This window comes from Barbatula barbatula (assembly GCF_947034865.1).
Source record: "Barbatula barbatula genome assembly, chromosome: 17".
In the NCBI taxonomy this organism is placed as follows: Eukaryota; Metazoa; Chordata; class Actinopteri; order Cypriniformes; family Nemacheilidae; genus Barbatula; species Barbatula barbatula.
Window position 1 is genome coordinate 2,077,048 of NC_136780.1, and position 26,618 is coordinate 2,103,665.

General features: G+C 38.2%; 1 protein-coding gene across 1 annotated transcript; it reads left to right on the top strand.

The window, feature by feature from the left end:
* The first annotated feature begins 1,948 nt into the window (after nucleotides 1–1,948).
* Nucleotides 1,949–25,730, top strand: LOC306906274 (uncharacterized protein). The gene is made up of 17 exons (XM_079477539.1): nucleotides 1,949–1,996; nucleotides 2,453–2,566; nucleotides 5,104–5,178; nucleotides 5,271–5,444; nucleotides 5,582–5,739; nucleotides 6,093–6,353; nucleotides 6,829–7,393; nucleotides 8,217–8,379; nucleotides 11,506–11,617; nucleotides 13,532–13,622; nucleotides 14,721–14,807; nucleotides 18,948–19,100; nucleotides 21,964–22,093; nucleotides 22,188–22,220; nucleotides 22,479–22,576; nucleotides 23,274–23,357; nucleotides 24,919–25,730. The coding sequence occupies exons 1-17, from the start codon at nucleotides 1,967–1,969 to the stop codon at nucleotides 25,021–25,023; spliced, it is 2,433 nt and encodes an 810-aa protein (XP_079333665.1). The 5' UTR covers nucleotides 1,949–1,966; the 3' UTR covers nucleotides 25,024–25,730.
* Nucleotides 25,731–26,618: the final 888 nt, after the last annotated feature.

Consider the following 26,618-nt stretch of genomic DNA (forward strand, 5'->3'; position numbering starts at 1 on the left):
GCCAAATGGGCAATGACACTTATTTGCTGTGGTATACCAGGAATGAAGGCCAAAATGTGTATAATTAATATGACTGTTAAAGTCAAACTTTTTGCATACATTTAAGATTCGCATATACTGACGTTTGTAGTCATTTGGAGACTTGACACGAAGTTCCACTCGCATCTCTTCATTGTTACTGGGTTTTAAATCTGTCTATCTATTTCATCCTGCCATCACATAAATTATAATGGATTTAATAGTTATAATGTGAATTGTATTTGTTATAACGGATTTACTATAGTGGTCTTTACTGGTAATGGATTGGTGGGATGTTACGGGGTGAATGGGAACCAACAGAACACCCTTAAATCCTACTAGATACCCAAAACACACTTGTACATTTGTGTTACTAGTACTGGAAACCATTAGCATTTTTTTAAGATGGCAGTGTCTCAAAACAGTAATAAATTCAAACAATCTGAACATCAGAGTTTAAAGATCTTCACATCTCAGAGTTTAAGCATGAGGACCGTGTCATATTTGCCTCCTCGGTTCAGGCTGAACATTGTTCTGTATGAAGGACCCTGCAGACCCTTGAACGTGAAAGTAAGAATATACTGTGCACTGAAACTATGGCATCATAAAAAATCATATTCCACAGCTTTAGATTTGTTATCACTCGTCTTTATTATGTCTTATCTCCCAAAGAAAGGGTCCAGCTGCTGGATGAAAATGGCCAACACAACCAAGAATACACGCTTGGTGAAACACAACACTACACGACTGCTGTGTATATTAAAGGGTATGAAACTTGAACGAGCAACCATTGGGTTTTGAGACCGGGTGATGGCATCGAGTTGAAATCTTGAAAAAAAAGATATGCAAAATACAAACACTGTATGTCAGTGTTATATATCGTTCTTTCGTGTAAATCTTTCATATTGAACATATAGATATTATAAAGTAGACTTGTGCAAACATTATTGACACTAGGGCCACCTACTGTAACTGAGCCAGCTAACATCACCTTAAGTCGACAATAAAGATGTAATGTTGTGAGTTTTGAGCTATTTCAGCACACCATCATGTGTTTTATCATTGACTGAATGTGTATTGAAAGTTTTTAAAACCATTGTTTTATTTATTATGTTGCACACAGTTTACTTAATTATTTGTTAAGTTCTTATTGAATGCAGATTATCTTCTTATGTGACTCAGAAAGGAAGTCATTTGTTTTTGACCAACGAGTTATGTCACTTCCTCGTCCGGCTCTCTCACATCAACACGTGACCAGAAAGAGTCATGAATAATGTAAGTGTGTAAAACTGTGTCAGATCAACATCACATAGGAAGTTCATTGAGGGCATAATGGATTAGACTAACAGTTAATGCATTAAATCATATTTCAACCCGTAAGATTTTACTACTTCAGATGCTGAGAGGAACACCAAACCACATCAGACATTGAGGGCTCACAAGTTGATAATACAATAAAATAATATACTTTTAAAATCGATCAAAGACTTTTAATGCAGCACAACATTTTACTGCATAAACAATAAGTTTAGGCATTAAACATGTAAATACTGAACCATAAAACACTATTTCAAATACTACTACAAGCGAACAGATGTTCTGTCAAAGTGGCACAAAAACAAAAAATATTAAAGAGATAAATAAAAGATCAAATGTATTATAATCGAGAACCAGTCACTATGAGTTATTATAAATCAGATAGTGAAGGTGTGCGACTTCACCTTTTTGTAATTTACCCGTAAGCCACATTTAAGGAAGTTGTTTAGTTTTAGTTAAACACACCATACAAGTTCTCTCTATCTCTCTCTCTCTTTATTTCTCTCACTCACTCACTCACTCTCTCTCACGAACACATACATGTAGATACAGAGACACACCCCTTAACAGGAGACGTTTTTTGACAATACTTGGTGAGTGCTCTGACATATTTTCTTATGTCTCTGACAGCATGGATCAAAAGCCGCTGGTAGTTCCTCAGGTAAGAGTACCTTCTTAAAATCTGCAAGTGTACATCATTATTCAAAGACGTTTATTTGACTACAACACAAGATGCTAGTGTCAACATTAGAGGGCTTATTTAAATAAAATGCAAATGTCGGTATATGTAAACAATCAAAACTTCAAATCAAATCTTTAATTATAATGTTGCAATGATTCAAAGAAAATACACACAGCGCAGAAAACAACATCATTGCAAACGTTAAATGCAACTTAATCGTTTTTGATGAGTTTCACAAAAGAAGCTTTGAACTTAAGGTGAAGAGTGCAATGAAGCTCCTCGACCTAAGCAGACAATAACACGAGAAGTGTTGAAAACAAACACGCAAGAGATCAAACGAAACGCTTCCTCATTTTAACAGTTTTTCGCTTACCTTGGTGTTGTCCAACGGTGAGGTTTCATGAATGTGATGTTAATGTTGTTTTGTTTTTACAGCTCAGCAATGAGATGCAGCTCAGTCTCATGAGTTTGGTGAAGTCGGGAAAGTTGAGTATTGATCAAGCTCTGATTGAGGCCAAACGCGGCTCGATGAGGAACTTTCAATCACAGGTGAATCTTCTTCAATATACGACAGTGAGACGAGGAAAAGCCCAACTCACCTCTTGTTTGTTTCTTTTTCTAGATTTGATCTACTCTTGGAATGTTTGTGTTTGTTTTAAGAAAGCCTTTGTGCTGTGTTTCAGGTTTGCATTTTTACAATGCGGTGTAGGATGGGTGTGTGGGTAAAAGACGGACTGAAGTCATATTTGTCATAGCAATTTAAACCAGAAGCCAATGAAACCTGAAAGAATTTGGTGTGCTTTGTGCTTCTTGTCAAGGAAATGATTAGTTGCTCGACCAGTTTTCAAGGGACGCGCTAATATTGAAAGGACGGTCGCCATGGCGATTATATCTAACCCGAGGCAGTTTCGTGAAGTGAAGGTTTGTGAAAAAAATCCCATTCAAACAAACAGTAGTTTGTCATTTCCAGAACTATGGGTGCGTCTCTTGTTTAGTAGTTAGGGCACTGATCATGGGGTCGGGCCATTTTAAGGGCCGAGGTCTCATTCGCGAAATCCTTCTGGTGCACTGACTACATTCGTTCCCTAAAAAATCCAACAATGCAACGCAAAAGTCAGGGAGCATCGATCCTCATTATGTTCCTGTGACTTTTATTATAAGAAATTTAAGACTGGCTCAGATTACGGGATTACAGGACAGATTTACCCTCCCCAGAATCTTTCGGAAAAATCGTATCCATCCTCGATCGGGTCCGATGTTTGGTCCACATTCACAGATCAAATCTTACAAATCCCGATCTGCCCTGAGAACAATCGGGGCCGTCCAGATCATATCAAACATGTCTCATATTTGGGATTTCGCTTTACAACAACCCATGAGAGACAAGACTGCAAATTGACGGAGTGACTGGCAGAACTTTAAAAATGTAAACTGCTGTGGAAACAGAAGAAATACGTCCTTCGCAATGTCCATTGTGTTCTGTATTTTACATAGTGAACACGAGCTGCTGGCTGCTGCTTCTTCTTCGCGGTTTTAAAGGCAGCTTGCATCCATTGTGTTGCACTACTGACATCTTCCGGTGATCGTCAACTCCTCGACTTAGTCACATTAGTCACAAGGAATTTTCTACTTTCTGACACATTCTAGTATGTCCTTAAAATCTCGTCCCACTAAACCTACTTTAACACACTTTTATTTAACTGCTACCAAAAAATAACATCCCGCATAACCACCAGTTGACATAATGCCACGCTAACACTAGATGTCCCCAATACACACATTGTTCGCATCAGCGGGATGTGCGCGTTCTCAAGTACGATTATCTTCATGTTATCTTGTAGTGTGTGATGAGCCAGAAGTTTCGAATTTTTTTTGTATGAACATTTCTTATGACATTTCTTAACAGATTTGATAGTTCGTCAAGAGAATCGTCAAGATTCTCCTTATGTGTGTGCTGCAACCAGATTTTATAATCGGTCAGGATTTTTAAACTCCTCCTTCCTGCCTCCAGTAGTTCATATTTTTCCGGAAACTAACGTACAGCTGTATCTCTCTTTGATGAATTCGATCAAACTAAATACTCTTCGAAGATACGAAGCATGCAATTCTACTGTATATGTACTCAAGTTGAATATGAGATTGGCAGAAATTGCGTGTGTTACCCCATCTTTAACGTTTATAGCGCTCTCAATAAACGCATCGATTCGCATCAGAAGACCTTTGTTAAGACCACACAGCCGTGTCAAGCACTTCTTTGATTGACGGATACGCTATTTGGAGCTTCAAAAAATTGCCAACCATTCACTTACATTCTAAAGAAGAAAAATGATATGTGGTATTATGACTTTCAATTATTATGTATTATTCTTCAAGAAGAAAGTCATATTCAATCAGGATGCCTTGAGGGTGAGTAAAACATGGGGAAATTTGTGTTTGCCTCTGAAATATGTCTTTTACAGTTTGATTTAATATTAGACAGATGTATCAATGACCGAGGTTAGTCATGAAACACTAGAAGCTCAGACTCACGTGACACATCAGCACAACGCAAACTGATGGGTTTTCAGATAACTCGTAAATGAAAATGCAAGCTGCTGCTACAGAGCTCTGTGTCCACCAATGTGTTTTGAAGTGGCTAAAGCTGTGGTTTCTTGTCATTTTGGTTGCTATGATACAGAATATCTACCAACATAATGTATTGCTAATATCTCAGTTTGCAGTATATGTTTAATCAACAAATGTTAAATGTTTCGGTAGCTCAGGGATGTTATGTTGTACAGAATACTTGGAGACAGAAATGTTATCTTATGCATTATTTTTAACCGTTGTACAAGAAGGATGTGCTGGTTGGTCGGTGTGGTATTCGTGCTGCCCCCTCCTGCACCCTGATTGGACGGCTGAGTAAACATTTACGTTTTTTCCCAAAGTTGAGCATATTTGAACCCTCTGCCACCAAAATAAAAGAAACACGGAGCACCCTGCATTGAGCGTGAAATGAATGTGTCGAGCACATTCACATGTCATGACCATTTACATTCTTACATTATATCCCACCAGTTATCATGACTGAAGTATGTCTGTTGCAGGAAGATGTACCCTCGCAGTACAACTTTAGCGTCCGCAAGTTCAACCGCTACATATGGCAGAAAAGAGTGTTACAGGTTTGTATCTAAAAATCAGAAATGCATGAACATCTGTTCAAATAGATGTTAGCAAATGGATGAATCTCTCCCGGTCCGTGCTCTCTTTGCAGGTTGATTTCACCAAGAACATACTGTGCAGCATCGAGAAAGGAATCGTGAAGCGTCAGCTCCTCTTCTCTGATGTGAAAAACTGTCACGATGCTGCAGGGACCCGATTCTCCATTTCATTCAAAGGTCGACTGGACTACGAGCTGGAAGCCGCTTCTTCGGAGGACAAACACAGGGTGAGATTATGTGCAACGTTGATTTAGTTTCATGTCTTTTTCCAACCCATCTTTATGAATACAAATTATAAACAATGCATTTCTTAATGTTCTGTTTTGCGCTGAATATGAGTTTGTACTGGCTGTCACACCTTCAGATGATGCAACTGGTAAATCAGATAATCCACAATAACATATACAGCCTTCCCGTGGACACATCTCAGGACCAGGAAACTAGAAATGGACCTCCGGAGAACCTCAAAGAGGGACATCTTTGGCTTCAGAGAGGAGGACTGGCATCATTTAAATGGAAGAAGTATGAACATTTCTCTGTTTCTCTGTCTCTCGCATACATATTCTAGATATTTGATCACAGAGATATCTTATATGATGGTTTTACATGGTTTCCTATCATGGCAAGCATCATTTTCGATGGTGGTTTAAACTAACTTTATCCCAGCGACTCATACAGTAACTCCTAGCAGCAATATAGCGAATGCTTAAAACCACTTAAAGTATCTTAGCAACCGCATGGCAACTCCCTGGCAACCACCCAGAGCATTGTGGTATCAAATTGTGCACAGGCAAGCACCACAAATTGCTTTCTATTGCAAAATTAAATGCAAGTACTTATATAAAACATGTTTATGGCTTGTTCCGTATCCTTAGATATGAAGCTCATCTTCAAAAAGGCCTGCTGACCATGTTGCCTGTTGCTCAGCCACCTGTTGCCCTCGATGCAGAAGCATCCGTGTCCTCCAGCGAGTCTGTCTGTCACTTCTCGGACCTTTACGCCAGTGTGAATAATCACAGGTGTGATGGAGGTGACGGGACAGCTGTTGTCATCCATCTCTCGGACGGTAACGTCAAGGTGGAGACCTCTGGTGCCCCCGACACCTTTACAGTGCTTAACGACAGGAATGACTTTATGTGAGTCGCACGCTCTTGTGTTTGAGTTTTGGTTGAAATAATGTGCATTGGAATATAATAATGACACTGAATTGGGATGATTTCTTAAAGCAATTTCTTAAATGAAAAAGGATTAATATTAAGAGTTAAGTCTTGTTTTGCTTTGAATTTGTAGCCAATTATTAAGACTGTAATCTTGTGTTGCCCCAATTTATTCTCATAATTTGGCCTTTATTTTTCAAATCTGAGAGAAATTTAATATTTAAATAAAAACAATTGGGAATAGTGGAGGTATAGGGAAAATATTATCGACTTTATGCTTTTTTACCAATGTTTTTAACAAAATAGCAAGCAAGAACATGTGTTTAGTTTAAAAAAAAAATCCTTTACAAATTTTCTATAAATATCAACACATGTATTGCCGCATAGTCATTAGTCTATAAAAGAAAGTAGGTGTTTATAAATATATATGACATTTATATCTTATATACGACAGGTTCAGAATACCAAAGACTGGTCATATAACCTCAGACTTTGTTCAAAATGAGCGAGACGCCTGGGTGAAAGCCATTAAACAGCTTTGCATTGACTGGAAACGAAAGTCTCACTGCGAACCCTTATATGAAGTCACTGAAACACAGAGAAATCACAATGGCATTACAGAAACCAACAGCGAGCCAGAAAAGGATATTTCGAATAACCACATGCCCGCCACACCTCCCCCAGTACCACCTACACCGAGACCACGCTTACCCCGATCTTCTCCAGCCCGGCCCGAGGCTGTTCCAACAGCAGCAGAGCCAGAACCCAACACCTTCCAAATATTAGAACCAGAACCCAAGCCAACCCCAACAGCACAGATACAAAATATACCCACCGCAGAGGAGAAACCTTCACCTGCTTTATCATTTTCTCTGGCCTCAGCCATGCCCGTGCCAGGTCCTGTTGGAAACCAGGGTGTCCCGCCAGCGCCTTTACCCCCTCCAATGCTCAAGCAAACTGCGAAGCAGCTCAAAAACAAGATGAAAGCTTTTCACTGGGACCTGGTTGCTCAGGATAAGGTATCTGATGTTTCCTGTGAGATAAAATCCAGTGCTTGTTGGATTTGTTTATACGTGTTTTCTTTTGGAACATGGTCAAAAATGAGGTGACCCTCGTATGTATTTACATCATTGCAGTTGGCAGACGCTTACATCCAAAGCGACCTTAAGTACATTTTTAAAGCAATCCTCTAGCAAAAAAGGAACATTTTGTTAATGTAGAACCAAAGCTTTGATTTTTTTATTATTCTTTTATTAAGTAATTTAGTCATTTAATAATATAAAAAGATCACCTTCAAGTATGAATGCATTTGCTTAGTAGGCTCAAAGTTAAACAAATAATTTGCTTTTTTATTAAGTTTATGATCATGCAAACTTGTCTGCAATATCTTTTATAGATATAACATATTTTTTTTAAGAGTTATTTTGAATATGGAAGAATGATCAAAGCCAGGACAGTACTTATTTGTGTTAACATTTCATGTAATATCGAAATTAAAGACTTGAATATTATAAATTAACAAAATAAAACATTACAATATGATGATAATAATAATATTAAATATAAATATTTGCTTTCAAACTTAGACCAAACGAGTCATTGATAATCATGAATTTTATCATCAAAATCAACTTTTAAACCATACGATGGTATTTATACATTATATAACCTCTATATATAACCTGTACTATAATGCTTTAGCATTGCTTTGGCATTTTCATGAGGGACTATATATCTTGAATTGCAAACAGTGTATCTGATGTTTTTTTAACAGTTGGTATGAAATTATATCCTAGACTTGGATTGAGAAAATGTGATATTGACCGTTTCCTCCTCTTTTAGATTGAGAAGTCAACGTGGGCCCGCAAGAACCCCCAAAAGATCGAAATCGACACATCACGCTTGTATGAGCTGTTCTGCATTAGAGACAAGGCCACCTTAGGCAGATCAGAGTCCAACGCTAACGTGGAAATCATGCTGAACGCAAAGATCGCTCACAATTTCAGTGAGTATCTCAGATGTTCATCAGTTTACTTATGGGTCTGTTCTCAAACATCACAGAAAACACATGATAAAACATTCAAGCACAGCCAAACCAAATGGGTACAGGTGCAGGAACAATACAATGAACCCCAAGTTTTATTGTATGGACAAGTGCTTGGCTATTATAAAGATCCACGTGTTATTATCCAGATGTGAGGCTGAACTATTGGATGGAAGACCTTTGTTGTGTTACTGTTATTTGATGAGAAATGCCGGATGGTTACAAATGGTTGTGGCGTCAGTCACGGTGGGCGGGTTATTGATCTCTCTGAGAGGATTAGAGCATCACCAGATTGAATATCAAACGGGTCACTTTTGGTTAAATCATTCAGCCCAAAACAAGCTTTCGCTATATGTGTTTATTTAAAGTAATTTTTACTTTTTTGGGGTTCAACGTTTTGATATCCACCTTCATATGTTGCAGACATGAATTATACCTTAAGTAATGTGGCATTTTGAGGAGAAGTGTGCTGCCACGTTACTAGACGTCTTAAGTTAGAGATCCAAACAATATAGAATAGAATATCAAAATCTGAAAATCTGAACAAAGAACAGCTCTGAAAGCTACAGCTAGGTGGCAGTGTTGAATCAAACTGTGCTTGCAAAACTGGACACAGTCACAAAGGAAAGTCATTTTTCAACATGACCCGCTGAATTTGTCAAGCGTGTGTTTGTTGTACTTTTCTTTGCCTCAAGATAAGATGCATAATGGGAAACATCGATGCTGTCTCGAACATATGATGAACAGCACAGAGCATCTTGTTTGTGGAGTAGATATCTCATCCTTGAAATGGTGCATTGCAAGATAATATTTTGTCTTTTGTGTTTAAAAAGACATTGAAAGCGAAACATTTCGCAAATGCAAAAGAAGATGGGTCCTTGTGTTTATTAATGCTCTGAATCATAAAAAGCCATCAGAGGACATGTTTGGTTTTGTCTTGACGATTTATGGTTGGATTTCAATGAGCGAAAAATGTTATGCCCCGTTGAATGAGCTAGGAGCTTTTAAACTTAATGTAAGAATTTCTTCCTTTCTTCATTTCCTGGTATACTTACCAGTAGATGTCTCAATATGCACCGCAGCGAGATGGTTTCATGCGTTTTAAATTGTGCTCGCACCCAAGTTCTCAAACTCAAATGCAAATTACGCTTCACGAACTTCACAGATGAATCCTCTGAAATGTAACACAAACAGAGCACCTGTGAGATTCTCCCGCAGGTGCATCAATTAGCAAAGGGGTAAGAAAAATGCGTAGCACCCTAACTAGCACGTGTAAGCCATTTCTTCCCTTTCCAAGTGCCATTTCCTTATCTCTGACTATAGTTGTAGGCAATCAGAGCCTGCGGCAACCCCCAGGCAATCTATCTCTCAGCCGGTCTAACACGAAGAGGGCAAAGGGGCCACAGAGCTCAGAAAAATGATAATGCCTCCTCAGATGAATATTGCATGTTGATCAGTAATAGGGCTGTAAACTACCCCGACCGCATGAAACGGAAGAAGACGTCTAAAGTGATTGAGCTCAGAGGGGTGCTGGGATGATGGCACCAAGAAGAGGCGACTCGATGGAAATTTCGGAAGGAAATGTCAGCGTCGTGCCCTCTTCAGACACACCCGTTAACTCATGCAACGCTTCTGGATTTCATGTCTTTTTATGAAGTTTGATGCCTTACACACATCGAGCGAGTTCATTACAGTGTCTTTATTCTCCTGCACATATAGATGGAAGTTACTTTATGCACAGACGGCCATGAATGAAAACAGACATTGCTTTTAATTTCTCCAGCGTTGGAATTATCATTCAGCTTCACAAAAACCCTCATGGAAACACAATAATATTAGAAGAACTTTAAAATGCGATTCAAGAAAAATTTGATAATGGGGCTTAAGCCTGGTTCCAGACTAACTTAAATGTTGATGTTGTCGAAAACAACGTATACTGACATATCTTAAAACAGAAGCCGGCGATTGTTTTGTCTCGAGATGCACACAGTAATCTCTTTTTTTGTGTAAATGATGTGTTACAAAACGACTTTAATATCCTAATTTAAAGGAGCAATGTGGAGACTTTAGCGGCGACTATCGGCGAGGTTGCGAATTGCAACCAACAGCTCACCCCCCTCCCTTTCGAAGCACTACGGTGGCTGACACAGCACAAAGTTGTCGTTTGTGCAATCATTTTTGTCAATGCCATTGACTTTTTGGCTCAGAAGACTTTATTGAGTCTTCAGATGTTTCATTTTTGCAAAATGATGTTAAAATTGATTGCATAAAATATAAAAACACATTAAGGTGAATATAAATATACCAGGTTGATCTCACAGGAATTTGCTACTCCTATTTTTTACAAGCTGGCTATTGGATTTATAGCAAGTAAATTGTACAATGAGTACACTCATAAAAACAGGATGAATTCATCTTGTCCCCTGTGTATGATTTTTTCTGATGTGAAACACAAAAGAAGATAGATTGAGAAATGCCTCAGTGGTTTTGTGTCACACAAAGGAAGTCAATAGGCTTCAGCGTTGTTTGGTTCTTCAAAATATCTTCATTTGTGTTCTGCAGAAGCAAGAAATTCATACAGGTTTGAAATGACACGGGGATGAGTAAATGTTAAAAGGTTGTTTTAATTGTAGGCGTACTGTCCCTTTAAGCAGCTGATTTGCAGGTTTGTCTCTGTGTTGAAATGAAAAAGCATTAGCCATGATGCGCCCTCTTTTCCCTACAGAGTTAAAAGAGGATTTCTTTTGTGTTTTGCACTGAATTGATAAAAGCGTTCAGCATTAAAATTGTACCCTTGACCCCCGTGCAGCTCAATCAAAGCAGGAATAAAATGCTGTAATAGAGGCGCTGTCCCACTCACCCAAAACGCTTCATCGGTTATTCACGACCTGTTGTTTGTTTTCAACATCAGAACAGTGAGGTTTAAAGTAGTTTGGTAGGATGTTATCTGCATCCAAGTTGATGTGGACAGAAATTATTAAGCACGCGGTCTTTTGTCTCCAAAATACGTTTGGATTTTTCCATCACAGTAGGGGAGTGTGTGTGTCAGGTGTGTGTTGCTGACTTTTGTCTATGTTGTCCCCACAGATATTTTCCTTAAAAGTTTCCCCGTGCCTCCAGAAGAGCTCAAGGACAAATTGTTGATTATAAATGAAGAGGAAGGGGGTCTCTCGGACGAGCACATCGCCTCTCTCAGGAGGTAAGAGAGTTTCGCAACGCTTCTGACAAACTCGACACCTGACAAGATAGTTCATCTCACAAGTGCAGAATTATCTCAAGTGGAGGTGTGTGTATCCAAGTTAATCTGTCTGGGTCTGTTTTCTGGTTGTGGACTGAAATGCACATGATTAATTCACATCATCTTGCCTTGGAAGTACCCACAGAAGAATCACATTGGTTAGCAACCTCTCCATCATTGCTCTGGAGACAGAGAGCTATCCCAGAGGAACACTTTATTGCTCAGATATTGCTCTTCTGTAGCTCAGGAGATTCATCTCAGTTGTGTTTGTTGACGTCTCAAAGGTTTCTCCTAAAATTGCTTTGGAGGTATAACAACATACATGTAGATGGTAGAGGTAAAGTTATCTGGATTTGGGTAAATTTGATGAGAAATGTTTGAGGTCGTATTGAGATCTTGAATAATATTGACTTTTGATCACAGACTTGACAAATCTGAGCTCAGTTTGAGACATTGTTGACATCGCTTCTGAAACTCGAATGACAGAGACGTTTGTCCGATTTCTGACTCTTTTTCTTAGGAGAAATATGAGATGCAGATGAGACTCAAACTAAAGTTTCCATTTGCTCTCCGTTTCATCTCATTGACGTCTTTGAGAAGATAATCGAGACATTAAAGAGAATGTTGTTTTCCTTCTTTCTGAATAATGAAATATATGTGGATGACAAATCTCAGATAATTTGGTCTTGAAAGAATTTGAGGATTTCATATTGACTCAGCACATTTTGAGACTTTGGTGAAGTCTCTGAAAAAAAGTCCAGGTATAACTTTTAAGATTACAGAGGTCTGCTTCTCAAGAGAAAAAGTCTGAAAAGCACTTACACGAAATCTCTATTTGCTCTCAGTCTACAAAATTTTCCCTGAGAGATGATTAAGAGATTAAAAAGATCTCACTTTAATCTTCTTTCTTAGCGGAATTACATCCGAAAAGAGGAAAAAAGTCCACGTTATTTGTCGCTGTCCCTTAATAAAATATAAATGTAAATCGAGCGGTCGAGTGCAGAAAGCTCACCGTGGGCTTTGTTTTGTGTGTTACTCCAGCGTGGCTGATGTAATAAAGCCCATGGAGACCGGATGAAGTCACCGACAGTTCAGATCGAGAAACACACAGCGGTCTTTCTTTAATGCTGATATACAAGAACATATGCCAGACTCTCTTAACAGAACAGTCACCTTATGAAACTTTCATCAGATATATCTGAGCAAAAGGAAACTATTGAGTTGCCCTCGGGGATGTTAGGTCTGAAAGCTGCCGGAGAAAGGCTCTCCCGACTGCATTCGTCATCTGGAAAACATCTCGAGATGACTGCGGCGGGCCGACCTCCGTGCGGGGGACATAATCTAACTTACCTACTGAGGGATTTATATTTATGTAGCCAAATCCGCCACAAAATCTAAGTGCGGCCACACAGGCTTCTGAATACAATCTTAATCGAGTCGCTCCCAGCTGAATCTGCAATATTAATGGTTAGGTGACTGTAGTTTCTCCAGCGGAGCATCCTGAGCCTCATGAAATAGTCAGTGTGGGATGGATTTGAAACACGCTAAAATGATATGAGCACAGGTCCATTTTGGGGGTGAGCCGTGTTCAAAGCGGATGCATGTTAAAAGGTTACCTGGGCACTTTATACAACCTGCAACCCGGACCACTGAAAATCGGCGTGGCCCTTTTTCAGATGGAGGGATTAAAAGATGAGGAGGCAATCTCAGAGGGGAAAAAATGAGGAACACAAGGTTACGTGACATCCCTTTAGAGTCATGCGTGCATAAAACAGGCATCTTTTAAGCATTTATAAAGCGGACACCCGGGACCCTTGTTCAGATGAATTAGCCATTCACTGCTCGACTGTGACTTTGTGTTTCTGTCCCGATCAGGTACGTGCCCACGGCGGATGACATTGAGATGTATAAATCATATAAAGGAGATGTGACTGAACTGCATGTGGTGGACCGTTACATGCTGGAGGTAAGCTGTAGACATCACGCTCTACTTCAGCACAGATGTCAGACGGAAATGGTGTTAATGATCTACTCTTGATTGACATGTTTTGTAATTGCAATCAAACTTTGCAAGGATTGTATAGGCATTTCATTCAGAACCTCCGAGAAGGCAATTTTCACAAGTGATGTTAGGTGGCACATCTTTGTGATCGAAGAAATTAAAGATCTCATTGATGCGTTTCAGCCGATACGATTTCTTGAAGGTTGAAGCCTTCAAGAAAAACACACCGATGATTTTTTCAACTCAAAATCAAAGCAAAAAACAAGAATTCATATTTGGTTTAAAGCTAGAGTTATGCAAAAACATAGGTTGACAGACATGTAGGACATTTAGGGCCATTTCGTACCACGTTGTTTTAATAGCAAATGCACTTGCGCTCATTTGTGCACCCATGGGCAGGCTGGTCTAAAAAGAGCTGTGTTCAGAGAATCTTTGGTGCATTGCTATTTTGAGGAACTGAAAATAGACTGGGAACAGGAGATGAGACTCTTATTGATTTATTTCACGTTACGCCCAAAACACACACAGTGTGAATAGGACGGAATGCAACATCCAGCCCATGGGCTCTATTTTCACGATCTAAGCGCATGGTTTAAAGCGCACGGCGTAGGTGCTCTCAGGGCGTGTCCGAATCAACTTTTGCTAGTTTTACCATGGGAAAACGGTCGTACAATGTCACATGTCCTAAATGAATATAATATAAAAATATTTATAATATAAATATAAATATTTAGACCACTTCAATTATTGATTACAGACCGGTCTAACCAAAACATTTTTATGAAAACACTACCTTACCTATAGCTTTAAAAAAACAAACCAAAAATATGACAATTAAGTATGTGTTAATGAAAAACTGTTTAAAAATATACAACATATTACAAAAAAGATGTTCATTCAAATTCTCATTCAAAAAGTGTGTACATTGTGCTACTATAGCCTCACCAGATCTTATTGGTTTACATTTTTATCAAACACTCTCTTTATTGCGTTAGATATGTTGCTGTATATTTTTGTCACATTGCGCAGATCGTCTTACGACATCTCACCTTTTTTCTTCAGATGTGTTACATCCCGAACCTCAGCGCCCGGCTGGACCTGCTGCTCATGTTGCGAGAACTTCCCATCTGTATGGAGGACCTAACGCCGGTCAGACTCGCATTACAAACACCTCATATGCACCCGTCACTCACACTCGTGTCAGACGCTTTCCTCTCCTCCTTTTCATCTATCGGCTCTTTCTCTAAATTATTCTAGATAGGGCACATTAAGAACACGCCACTCTAGATAGATAGGTAGGCACGTTTGTTGCATTCAGTGTTTCTTTTTCATTATGATAATCGCGCGCGCGTGTGTGTGTGTGCATATGTTAATTTGCATGTTTGTATATGAGACGTGAGTGTGTGTTGGCATTCGTTTTGTACTGTAGTTATCTTTGATTATGATTGACGGAATGAAAGTTTGTTTGGAAGAACACATCACATCTCATGTGAAGTCGAGTCTGTCAGTACGTCGAGGGGAGATCAGGATTGAAGCTCTGTAAAGGAGGCTCTTGAGAGCTGATGAAGAGAAATAACAAAGACTGAAAAAGCTCATTTGCTAATGCAAAAGATAATCTCGACAGACAGCAGGCGCTCGGGTAAAAAAACAAAATGGACTTGAGAATGAAGAGCTGTGCATTAATACATGGGAGCTGTCTCCCCCAGGTATCTGCACTTAGAGCGGGCTGAAGGGGTTCCTAATGGCAAATCTTCCCCAAGTTCTGGAAGTCATTTATTAGTTAGTGCAAGGTATTCTGGCCTGAAGAGCACTCTGAAGGCTTTTTCTACCTGAAATCCCTCTTGTGCTTTTAGTTCACCTGCAAACTTTGTTTTCATTTGACCCGGTGTAACCGTCTGGCCCTGCACCATTACATTTCTTTCTTTCTGATGTTGAGCTCGCTCGGCGCTGTGAAATACCTGTAAGGAACAAAAGCACGGTGTTAAGCTCTGAAATCATCTTGTGTAAATGTGATAAAGTTAAGGTGGTAAATCAGAAGGTCAGGGAGGTTTTATGGGAGGCGTTGGATACACTTGACTTTGCGGACGGGTGGCAGAAATGGCTTTCAGTTTTGGCCTCAGGGGATACGCAGACATTCAGCTGATTTGGCACTTCTGTCCGGCTTTATTTACAAACAAAAGATGCCGGACATGGCAGTCATGTCAGTTCACGCTCGGAGAGGTGTGTGTGTCGGTAGTATGAAAATTAAAGTGTAAAAATGCACATTTTTTTACGTAATGGGCTTCATCTAAAAGGACTGACTATATTAAAAATGTGTCAGTTTATTTTTGCGTTTGTAAATAATGTGCACAAAAAACAAACATGTATATAAAAAGTCGTGTACGTGTTTTTATTATAACAATTTAGGGTTCTTTTCCTATTTAAATTATTTAAATTTGCAATCGCTAACATTTTTCTCTGTTATTAAGAAAGTGCGTATGTACTCTAGCCATCTTCAGATGCCTTTGGTTGTGGAGTGAAGTTAAGATTAAATCAATCTTAAATAAATAAATAAATGAGGAGAGAGGCAACCCCAAAACATTTGTTCACCCTCAAATCCTGTGTATGACTCCTCTGTGTAACAAAATAAGATATTTTACAAATGAAAAGAAATGGGGTTCAGGGTTGTTCGGTTACCAACATTATGATAGAAATTCATACAGGCTTAGAATGATATGAGTGAGAGTAAATAATGAAAGTATTTTCATTTTTGCGTAAACTATCCTTTTGAGTACATTTTTTATTTATTGGTAGCATATCTATAGATACTACATTTAGCTCAACTTAATATGATCTCCTCTGAGAGGTCCTTCATTGTTCAGGGCACCCTGAACACATACCCAAGCTTTTGTTTCTACTTCTGCCATTAAATCCATGGGATTTCTGACCTGGTTGACTTTTAAACCCCAAACATTAAGACGGATTTACGCACCATGTGACAGGCTGGGTGCCGGCTTGGAAAATTGGTCTGGCTTAGAGAGGGGAACGCTGAAGGATCTGGAAGTGTGTTGTGTTTTGTCTCAGACCTGTTGGAGGAATGCTAACTCCTCGTGGCAGGATGAGCTCTTACTTAACAGAGCATACGGCGTGGGTACTAAAAAGAGTTTCACAAAACAGAAGTATAAAATGTTGTTTTGGTACAGTTCGGTGTAGTTTAGTTTAATGGCTTTGGTAAAATTTGCATTTAAGGGTGATCATTGGACATGAAATAGTCTTACTAAATTTTTTCATGATTCTAATCTGAAAAACGATTTAATTCGAGGGTTTATGCATCAATGTTTTCAATAAAAAAAATTTACAAAAAAGAACATGGTTGCTGTAGTTCAACCATGCAAATGAACTATTTGTAGTTAAACTGTGTGAGGACTTTTCTCCATCAAATACTAAGTTTAGGGTCACCTTACACACAAATAAATGTGCTTCACGATGTAAATTATTGCATAAAGTACTTTTAACATCCGAAAGGTTCTTTGGGGCGAAGAACGGTTCTTCAGATTATAAAATGGCAAGAAAGCGATTATTCATTAAAAACCTTTGACTTAATGGTTCTGTGTGGGTCCAAAATGTGAAGCACCTTCATTTTTAAGAGGGAACGAAAATGTTTCTTATGATTCTGATCTTAAAAATCTTTTAATCTTAAAGTTTATGCTTAAATGTTTCCATGAATGTAAACGTTTAATTGTTTGTGACAACAATTTTATTTCTTTCCATTTCATCCGAAAACTGAATTTGCAATTAAGAGGCTAAAATATGTTTCATTTATTCTTATAGTCTTTTTAAGCACAACACAATTCCCATATGTCATTCCCTAGTTTTATTGAGTTCACTATTATTCTAAAATTTGAAAAAAACATTAAAAAAGAACGAAAAAAGTGTCTCCAAACTTTTGAACGTTAGTGTAGATCTGCTTTTCTTCTGCTCTAGGGTTCAATATACCAGACAGTCGGAGGAATTAAAAAATAACTAATAGCAAAGAATCTCCCAACGCCTCACGCTTCAACCCAACCAGTTTATCTTGACTAAATCACAGAGGCTTTACCCCAAGAGAACCATCGACACGTTACTTTAGTATTAATAAGAATTTAAATGAGAAACTTAAATGAATGTGGTGTTTCTAATTTGGTAAAGTTAATTGAAAGTAATCCGATGTGAATATTACACATTCAATTTGAATCCTGATGTGTTGTGAGTGTAATGTTCCCAGATGGAAATGGTCGGCCTGAATGTTTGCATACAAGAAAATACATATATGGTGTAAATACATTACCTATTCACTCTCATTTAAAACCTGTATGACTTTTTCCTTCTGTGCAACACAAACGAAGATATTTTGAGAAATGTCTCCGAGGTTTTGTGTTCATACAATGGACGTCAATGGAGTTCAATGTTGTTTGCTTACCAACATTCTTCAAAATATCTCCTTTTGTGTTCTGCAGAAGAAAGAAAGTCGTACAGGTTTGGAATGGCATGCGAATGTTTGTATAACTAAAAATATTTATTGCATAATCTGCTTGTGGGAAGCTATGAAGTAAAACACTTTTTTTAGTAAATTTCAGTTTTACAAGTCATAACCAATCCACAAAAAATGTGATTTCTACACTTTTACTCTATAAATAACCCTTGGCATGATTAACCGTTATTTTTATTAAAGACATAATAAAGGCACAAACACATCAACAGCGACAATGAAAAGGGCAGTTTTAATTTTAAGGGTCAAAGAGAAAATGGTGAAAAACAGTTTTCGGCACAAACAAACCTTAACTATCACTTTATGGGGGACAAACGTATGATACAAACGTTTGATATGATTTAGACTGCTTTAGAACAATTAAAGATGATCTGTCTTATTTTACGATAGTATAAAGTTATTCAATTGTGTTTTTAATTCCCAAAATCTTACCTCTGTATCGACAGCATTTCATTCAGTCATTCTAATTGACCACATACATTTTCAAGCAATTGACAGTAGGCTGTTAAAGCGACATACCCCCATGGACCGGACCTATAAGTTAAGTGTCTTGTTGACTGATGGTGGCCCTCATTTTTCATTTTTGTGTATGTGCGTGTAGCAATCTATTAAATCCATGAACCTCTTAACCTATACTGTAATCTATCAGAGCTCAATATTCCCAGGTGTCGTCTCCTGTGTGCTCGTGACAGGACGCGTCCGTGTCAACAGGACCACAGAGAAATCACAGAGAACCCTCAGTGAATGTGATTGAGTTTGTGGTTTGTGTGTTTGTCTCGCAGCTGATTATCCAGAAGATCTGCATGTGCCAGCAGCTGATGTCCTGCGACTCATTTGTCAGCGTGTTGGAGTATCTCCTGACTCTAGGCAATTACATCAACCACAACGCTGGCAAAGAGAAGGCCAAGGGATTTCGCCTTTCGTCATTAACAAAGGTATAGGACCCCGAACGACCCTTGAGAAGACGGCCTGATTAAACCTCTCATTGGCATTCATGACAAATATCAGCCTTATTTAGTTATTTATCTTCTATTTTTAAACCCTTCGTCTGATTTTATTTGTCCAGGCGGTCTTTTGGTAAGCCTATGTGTCAATGCTGCGATTTTTCAGCAAAATCACAGAATTTTGGATAGATATAAATAAAAAATAACTGATTAATTATTATTAAGTATGCAAATATGTAATATGTTCAAATAAAAACGTAATATTTTATAATAGCAATATATAATAGAATTTAAAAATAGGTAAATAAAATATATAAATAATAAAATCTAGAAATGTATATTGTATGTATTTATATATTTTATTTAATATATACATATTTTGATAAATAAATTATAGATAACTATTAAAATAAATATACCGTATACACTAAAGTAACCTGCAGTTGTGTGTTTTAAACAGAGATGGCGATATAAAGTTGCAAAAGTTAGAACTATAACTTTACAGTTTTAAAAATAGTTTTTGAAAAGATACAATGCAAAAATATTTTATTAATCAGGATTTTTGTCTAAAATATCTCCTTAAAAGGGTTTTTTAAATGAATATATGCATTATCTTGAATTGTTATGTTTCACCAAAACGTCTAATTTTCTTTTTAGTACAGTATAAAATGTTGAAGTTTATCCATTTCATTTGGTGATGCCCTGTGATGTATTGACAAGACAATCATCGCTTGTATAATATCTTTAGCCAGTGCTTTGTCTCATTTGTACGACTTCATCCGCCACACAAATCACACGATACCTCAGCGGCACCTTCAAATTTCTCCAACTTCCTCTTAGCTATGAGCTCCCACAGCCTCGCCCTGACTCAATAGGTACGTGGTGATGTGGGCAATTGTTTGTCCATATTTTTATAGCTCGTCAAGTTATTAGTAACACGCCGGTAACGTGTATTGATTATTAGGCCAGGGTGCTGGAGAACCGCTTGCTAGGTGGCAGATTTAAGGGCACTTGTGCGATAAGCAAAATGACTTTCTTTTTAGCTAATGAGGCATCTGAGCTCGGTACCCCTGTGCTGTCGCCATGGAGACCTGACAAAGAATGAACAGAAGTGTGCGCTTCTTTGAAAGTGATGGAGGACAAGTGTGCCGGACGGCTCTGCGTGTACTTGGATTTCTCTGTGTGAGATATAAGGATTGTGGTCGGAAGTGCTGAGCAAACATTTATTTGATGCATGCTTGTTATTTTTAGGCCTGAAGTGAATGCAAACGCTTTTGTCTACAAGCATTGTGGAATGCAATTTATTTTCAACGCTGCCCCATTACGGACAAATTAAACTCCAAATAGTACTAAAGGTTATATTTTTAATAGTTAAAGACACTTAATGAGAGTTAATTAGAGTTGTACACCGCTTTAGTCAGATTTGGTTGTGTTTTACTATATATTATATTATATTTCATGTATACATTTGTTTATTATATTTATATTATCGGTTGTCATTTTGTGTTTTCGTTAAGCTAGGATCTTCATCAAGGAGGCCTCTGAAAGCATTTTAAGGCATCAAAAATTTATAAAATATTATTTATAAATGAAAAACATATAGCTCACATAACATTTTATTAAATGCACTTTAAAGAGGTTGTGAAATGCAACCAACCGCTCCCTTCACTGCTTCCCTTCTTCGCCGAAGGAGATAACGTATTTATGAAACGTGCTCTGTAGTTTGTCCATTTAGGCTACCGTAGAAACAACATGGTGAATTCCATGCAAGAGTACCCGCGGTTGAAGACATAGTTATGTATATTATATTGCATTTCTATTAATAGATCCTCCCAAAAATTACACATTGGACCTTAAAGTGTTACTTTAATAATATAGGCCAGTTTTATACGTGTCAGGGGTATCCATCACCGTTGACATCCTCCAGCCAATGAGAAACAATTGAGCTGAATTAATTGACATTCTTTTTCCTATGTAACTCAGTAACTAAATAACTCCTTGGGATGTATGGTTTGCTACAGCAGGAACAAGCGCCCACATTCATGTTTTTATACTACATTAGCCAAGCCTTCTACTTTTGTCAATTCGCAGAAATTATGTTTCTGCACATAACTTTGTAAAATGGCTGGTGTTTGAAATTGTAAACAACAAAGAACACTCATCGAAGGATTCGCTCTTAGCAGCGGAGAAAATTGTTGCGGCGGTTAGGCGTCTCCATGCATTACCATAAAGAACACTTCTTGAGGCTCGGTCTCATTCTCCACAGACCTCTTTAGATGCAGATGTTTGCAAATCATCATTCCAATACATGCAAACTGCCTTTGTGGCTTTAGCGCTCACTTTACACAACGCAATTCAGACTGAGGGATTTTGCACTCAACACTTTAATAATTTACAGTGCTTGTGCGCGAGATGTTTTTATAAAATGAGTTTGTCCGGTACTGAATGCACTGTCCCACAATACAAATACAAAAACTGTAACTCGCGGAGGACACTGTATAGTTTTGCACTGTGTTGTTAACCTTAAAGATGTCAATGAAATCAATACGGCAAACCGTTTTTCACACGTATACAAAAGAGATGGGTCTTTTCGTTCAGGGTGTTACTCACATGGGTGTTCAGTTGTCAAACCTTTCTCATTCCGTGACCTTGGGAATGGTGTTCGCATGCAAAGATGCACGCGTGGAATCAAGGCATAGCTAAACGCATGCTCGCATGAAGGATACACATTTGTTTGTTTGCTTTCCTGCTCTTTACTCCGCTTTGGACAGGGATTACTTTTGTTTTTCAGGAACGCGGGCATTTAATGCTTCTTCAAACCCTATCATCGTGTCTCTGTCTTGTCTTTCTCAAGGTCTCTCAGCTGCGTGGGAACAATCGAAATTTCACCTTGATGCACGCCCTTGTGGAACAGATCATGTTGCGAGAACCGAGTTTGGCCACCTTTTTCCTGGAGCTTGCAGAATTTGAGACGGTTTCTGGGGGTACTCTAATCAAAATTTCATTGAAAGAGAAGACGTGATAGATGTTTGCAGGCCGAATGCCTTTTGATTGTGTGTTTCTGTGGTTTTCCTGCAGCCTCTGTGAAAGGCCTGACGGCGGAGGTGGATGGTACGTGAGTCTCTTATCTGATGCATTTGTGCGTTTGTGTTGATGAGGAAGTGTGCAAGATGCTCTTTTAGAAGGGTTTATCGTGTAAATGTTGTGTTGAAGTTTTTAACTTTATAACGGACTGAGCATTAGACGCAAACCTGTTGCTGTTTGCCCGTGCATTAAGGCATGAAGGCCTTGCAGTGATATTCAAACGGGGATTCTATGTAAAATGTTTGCAGAATAAAGCGAGATAAGATATAAATATTTATCTTTCAGTTGTGAAGAATGAGTTTCAGAAGGTCATGCAGTACAGGAAAGCACACAAACGGAGAAACGCAGTTAATCAGCAGCCAAAGTTCTTCAAAGACTTGAAGGTAATTTATCTTTCCGTCATACATTGCACATTATTCCATCTGATATCTTCATCATGCCTTTGGATGAACGGATGGGTAAAAAAACAATCACACCAGGAACCAGAACTATAAAGAAAGATTAAAGGAGCAATGTGTAGTTTTTAGCGCCATCTAGCGGTGAGGTTGCGGTATAGTATGCCTTTACAATGTTGGACTAATTTAATTCACCAATCTCTTAAATGGAGGACACTTCAAAAAGGGAACAAAAACACAACCACGAATCACTATCACTTCATTTCATTTCAACACACACTCATTCAGTTGTCACACGTGTCCCTTCATTTCTGTATCACAAGTTTTCACTAAAGTTTTTTATTTTTATGGAAAGCTACAAACCGAAGGCTGTTAAAGCTTTGCTACATCATCTAAACCAAAGGTGAGATTTCAAACCGGAAAATGTAATTCACGTCCCAACTTATTGGAAGAAGTTTTATTTTACGAAATGCATGGGCATCAAATGAAAATAAGATGCCACAAAATGTTTCAAAATGATTTTATACCCTCCGCAAATCCTTTGAGTACAAACTCTTCTGTGCATGTTTGATGTGGTCGTTCTCTATAGAAAATGTATTTCTGCATGTGGCCAGTAAGGTATCAATGCTAACCGGCAGATTAAGAGCAAAATACCACACTTTCTCCTCTTTATCTCCGGCTCTAGATGGCCATCGAGAGATACGAAACGGATCTCAACCAGCTGACGAAGAGGTGCGAGGAGATGAGGAAACTCTACACTGACATATTGGTAATCCCTGAGTTATTCTTTCAATATCTTGTGTTGTGTTGCCCGGGGAGACGGATGGGTCGGAAGCCTCGGCTGTGTGGAGATTGGCCTTTCGCTGCTTATCTGTGGCAGGCGGACTGAGAGAAGGGCAAAACATTTCAGCCTAGCCATTCCTCAAGGTTATAAACACCAAGCTCGGTTGACTGTGATTTATTCTGTCAATTTTATATAAAGTTTATGGCTGTGCTTGTAACAAATGATGTTTACTGAACATGTTACGGTCACAGAAAATGGCTCCTGGCTTACGTGTGATACAGTGAGCCTTTTTTGTCCATGCGGTCTTTCTTTTATTTACTTTCATTGAGTTATGTCTTGTTACGGTTGTGTGTTATTGCCATTGCGCTGTGTCTTATTTTCTTTGGTTTGTGTCTTATTCGTTTGAGTCTTTTCCATTGTGTTGTCTTAGTTATATTGTGTTGTTTCATATTTCCGTTGTGTTGTCTTGATTCCATTGTTTTGTGTCTTAATTACATAGTTTTGAGTCTTATTTCTTCTGTGCCATGTCTAATTATCATCGTGTTGTCTCTTACTTTCTATTGTGTCTTATTCTTGTTGTGTTGTCTTATTTCCATTTTGTTGTGTCTTTTTCTTTTCTATTGTGGCTTAAAGTGATAGTTTACCCAAAAATACAAATTCTGTCATCACTCGCCCTCTTGTCATTTCAAACATGAGTTTCTTTCCTCCGCAGAACACAAAAGCAGATATTTTGAAGAATGTTGGTATCTGGGCCCCATTCACTTGCATTGGTTTTGTGTCCATAGTTAAATAAGTGAATGGTGGCCGATGCTGTTTGGTGACCAACTTTCTTCAAAATATCATCTTTTGTGTTCTGCGGAAGACAGAAAGTCATACAGGTTTGAAATGACAAGATGGTGTGTAAATTATAAAGGAATTTTCATTATTCCCTTTTCATTCTGATTCTTTTAAATACTAAAATAAAGAGAAACAAAACAAAATAAATATATTTCACATCAGCCAGATCTTGCAACTCTTCTGAACAGTTTAATTTCCCTTGTACCTTGTTCAGTAAAATCCAGGTGAAAAGCACGGCAGGTGCAGAAATACACTGTTTGATTATAACCCAGCAGTAGAAGCTCAACTCTTTATGGACGGTCCTTTTTCTCCATCTGTAAGGTGTATTTCCCAACTGTCCCAATTTTCTTCAGCACCATCTGTAATCTCACAGTGGGGTTGTGCTTCACAGTGAACGTTCGGCCCATTGTGAGTTTGACAGGCTCAAAAGTGAGTCTGTTGCCAGGGATGAGAATTGCTTAAGTTTTACAATTACAGCCGAAACTTTTAGCTTGTCGCGAAAATACAGAAGAAACTTGGAGTGAGAAAGAGAAACAGAGAAATTGCTCCGAAATGAAAGAACTGGAATTCGGCCATTATAGTTTGTTACTCAACACCGAGGTTATAAAACGTTCTGCTATCTGAAGCTGTAGCTTGATATAACATTTGGATCGATCGCTGTTCTCGCTGTCCATTATTTTTCACAACCTTGTCATTCTGTCATCCGCAGGTAAAATTTGGAGAACCTTTGGATCAAGACTCTCAAGAACTTTTCGGTTGGATTGGGCAATTTATTATTGACTTCAAGAAAGTTTACAGCGGGTATGTTCATTGAGTTAAGCAGCCGTACACAGATTTGTGCACCTGTTTTCTCAAACATTTCATGAATACAGTTTCCGTCCGAAGGGAATTTGAATGCCTTTAGAAACAGACTTATCTATGGCCCGAGACCTTGCTCGCTGGATCGCTCCCAGTGCTGCTGTTTGCTTTAGTTAAAAGTCTTGGCGAGCTGCTTTCACACGAATCTTTCACCCTTTGCCATAAGAACCAACTTGGATTAATTTTCCAGACGGGGCAAATGTTTACTGGAGGCACAAACACGTTTGTTTTCTCAAAGTGAACAGATTCCAGCATGAGTCCTGATTCTCGCTTTATGGCCTTGTGGATGTGTGTTTGTGTTTTCTGGATGATGCCGAACTGAATCCACAACAAAGAACATCAACATTTCACACTGTCGCACACAGACCCGTCTTGAATTTCCTTTTTGAAGGAATTCATTCATAAAGTAAAGAGGAGGAATAACAGACTATCTGAAAGTTGTTTGTGCGAGTTGTTTGTATAACTTTTTCATTTCAAACTGGAAAATGCCATTCATGTCCCAATTTACGATTTACCGATTTAGGAAAATATATTTGTATTCAACTATTTCTATAAGCTTTACATAATAACACTCACTGCAGCACAAAAATATAAACAATTTAAAGCAAAAATATGAACATGTATAAAGTAAGACTATATATTAAAAATAAAGATGTGCAATATAAGAAAATGAAGTGTACTTTTTTGTGTGTTGGGTAATGGCCTAGAAGAGTTTCTCATGTAGAGATGAAATGATTTTCTTTCCCAAAAATACAGTCAAGCAAAATAGCAAATAAATGTGAATTTTTTTAAGGAAAATATTCATCTCAGGAAACAGAGCATGATGTGCCCTTGTATTCTGAACTAAACTACTCGACTGCACAGGGAACAAAAGAAAAATATTTAATTCATTAAAGAAATGTTATCGCAAGAACATGGAAATACTGTCAACCGCGTCTAATTTATCTCCCGAAGCCTTGATTTGCGCTAATAGTCATTTCAATAAATCATAAAAGTATTCTTGTCAAAAACTTTAGCCGTCACTGAGTGCGTTGCTTTCGTATCGTCCGTTTTTTGTGGCAGAACATTCTGTACTTGAAGCTTTTGAACATCGGCTTTAATTAGAAGCACAATCTTATTACAGCAAGAGGATTACAGATGCATGTCTGCTGCCTTTTAAATGATCCTACCTGAGCTTTTACAGTGGTTTTTGTTTTAAATCTCGACATATTTAATCCGCATGTTGTCATTTCAGATGTTTACCTTCGAAATTCTGTCATCAAACCCGTATGTCTTTCTTTCATCTGCAGAACACAAAAGAAGATATTTTGAAAACTGTTGGTAACAAAACAGCACAGCCCCCCATTCACTATTATTACCAATGCAAGTGAATGGGGGGCCGTTCACAACATTCTTCAAAATATCTTCTTTTGTGTTCTGCAGAAGAAAGAAAGTCACACAGGTTTGAAACGACAAGAGGGCGAATAAATGATGACAGAATTTTCATTTTGAAGGTGAACTGCTCCTTTAAGTCTCTTCTGCATAAAAAGAGTCAGAAATCTCACAAATGTC

What these genes read in the sequence shown, in the direction of transcription:
- LOC306906274 (XM_079477539.1), top strand. Translation starts at nt 1,967, where the DNA reads ATGGATCAAAAGCCGCTGGTAGTTCCTCAG. An exon ending in ACCTGGTTGCTCAGGATAAG is followed by an intron (nt 7,394 to 8,216) that starts GTATCTGATGTT and finishes CTCCTCTTTTAG; the next exon opens with ATTGAGAAGTCAACGTGGGC. An exon ending in AGTTCTTCAAAGACTTGAAG is followed by an intron (nt 22,577 to 23,273) that starts GTAATTTATCTT and finishes CTCCGGCTCTAG; the next exon opens with ATGGCCATCGAGAGATACGA.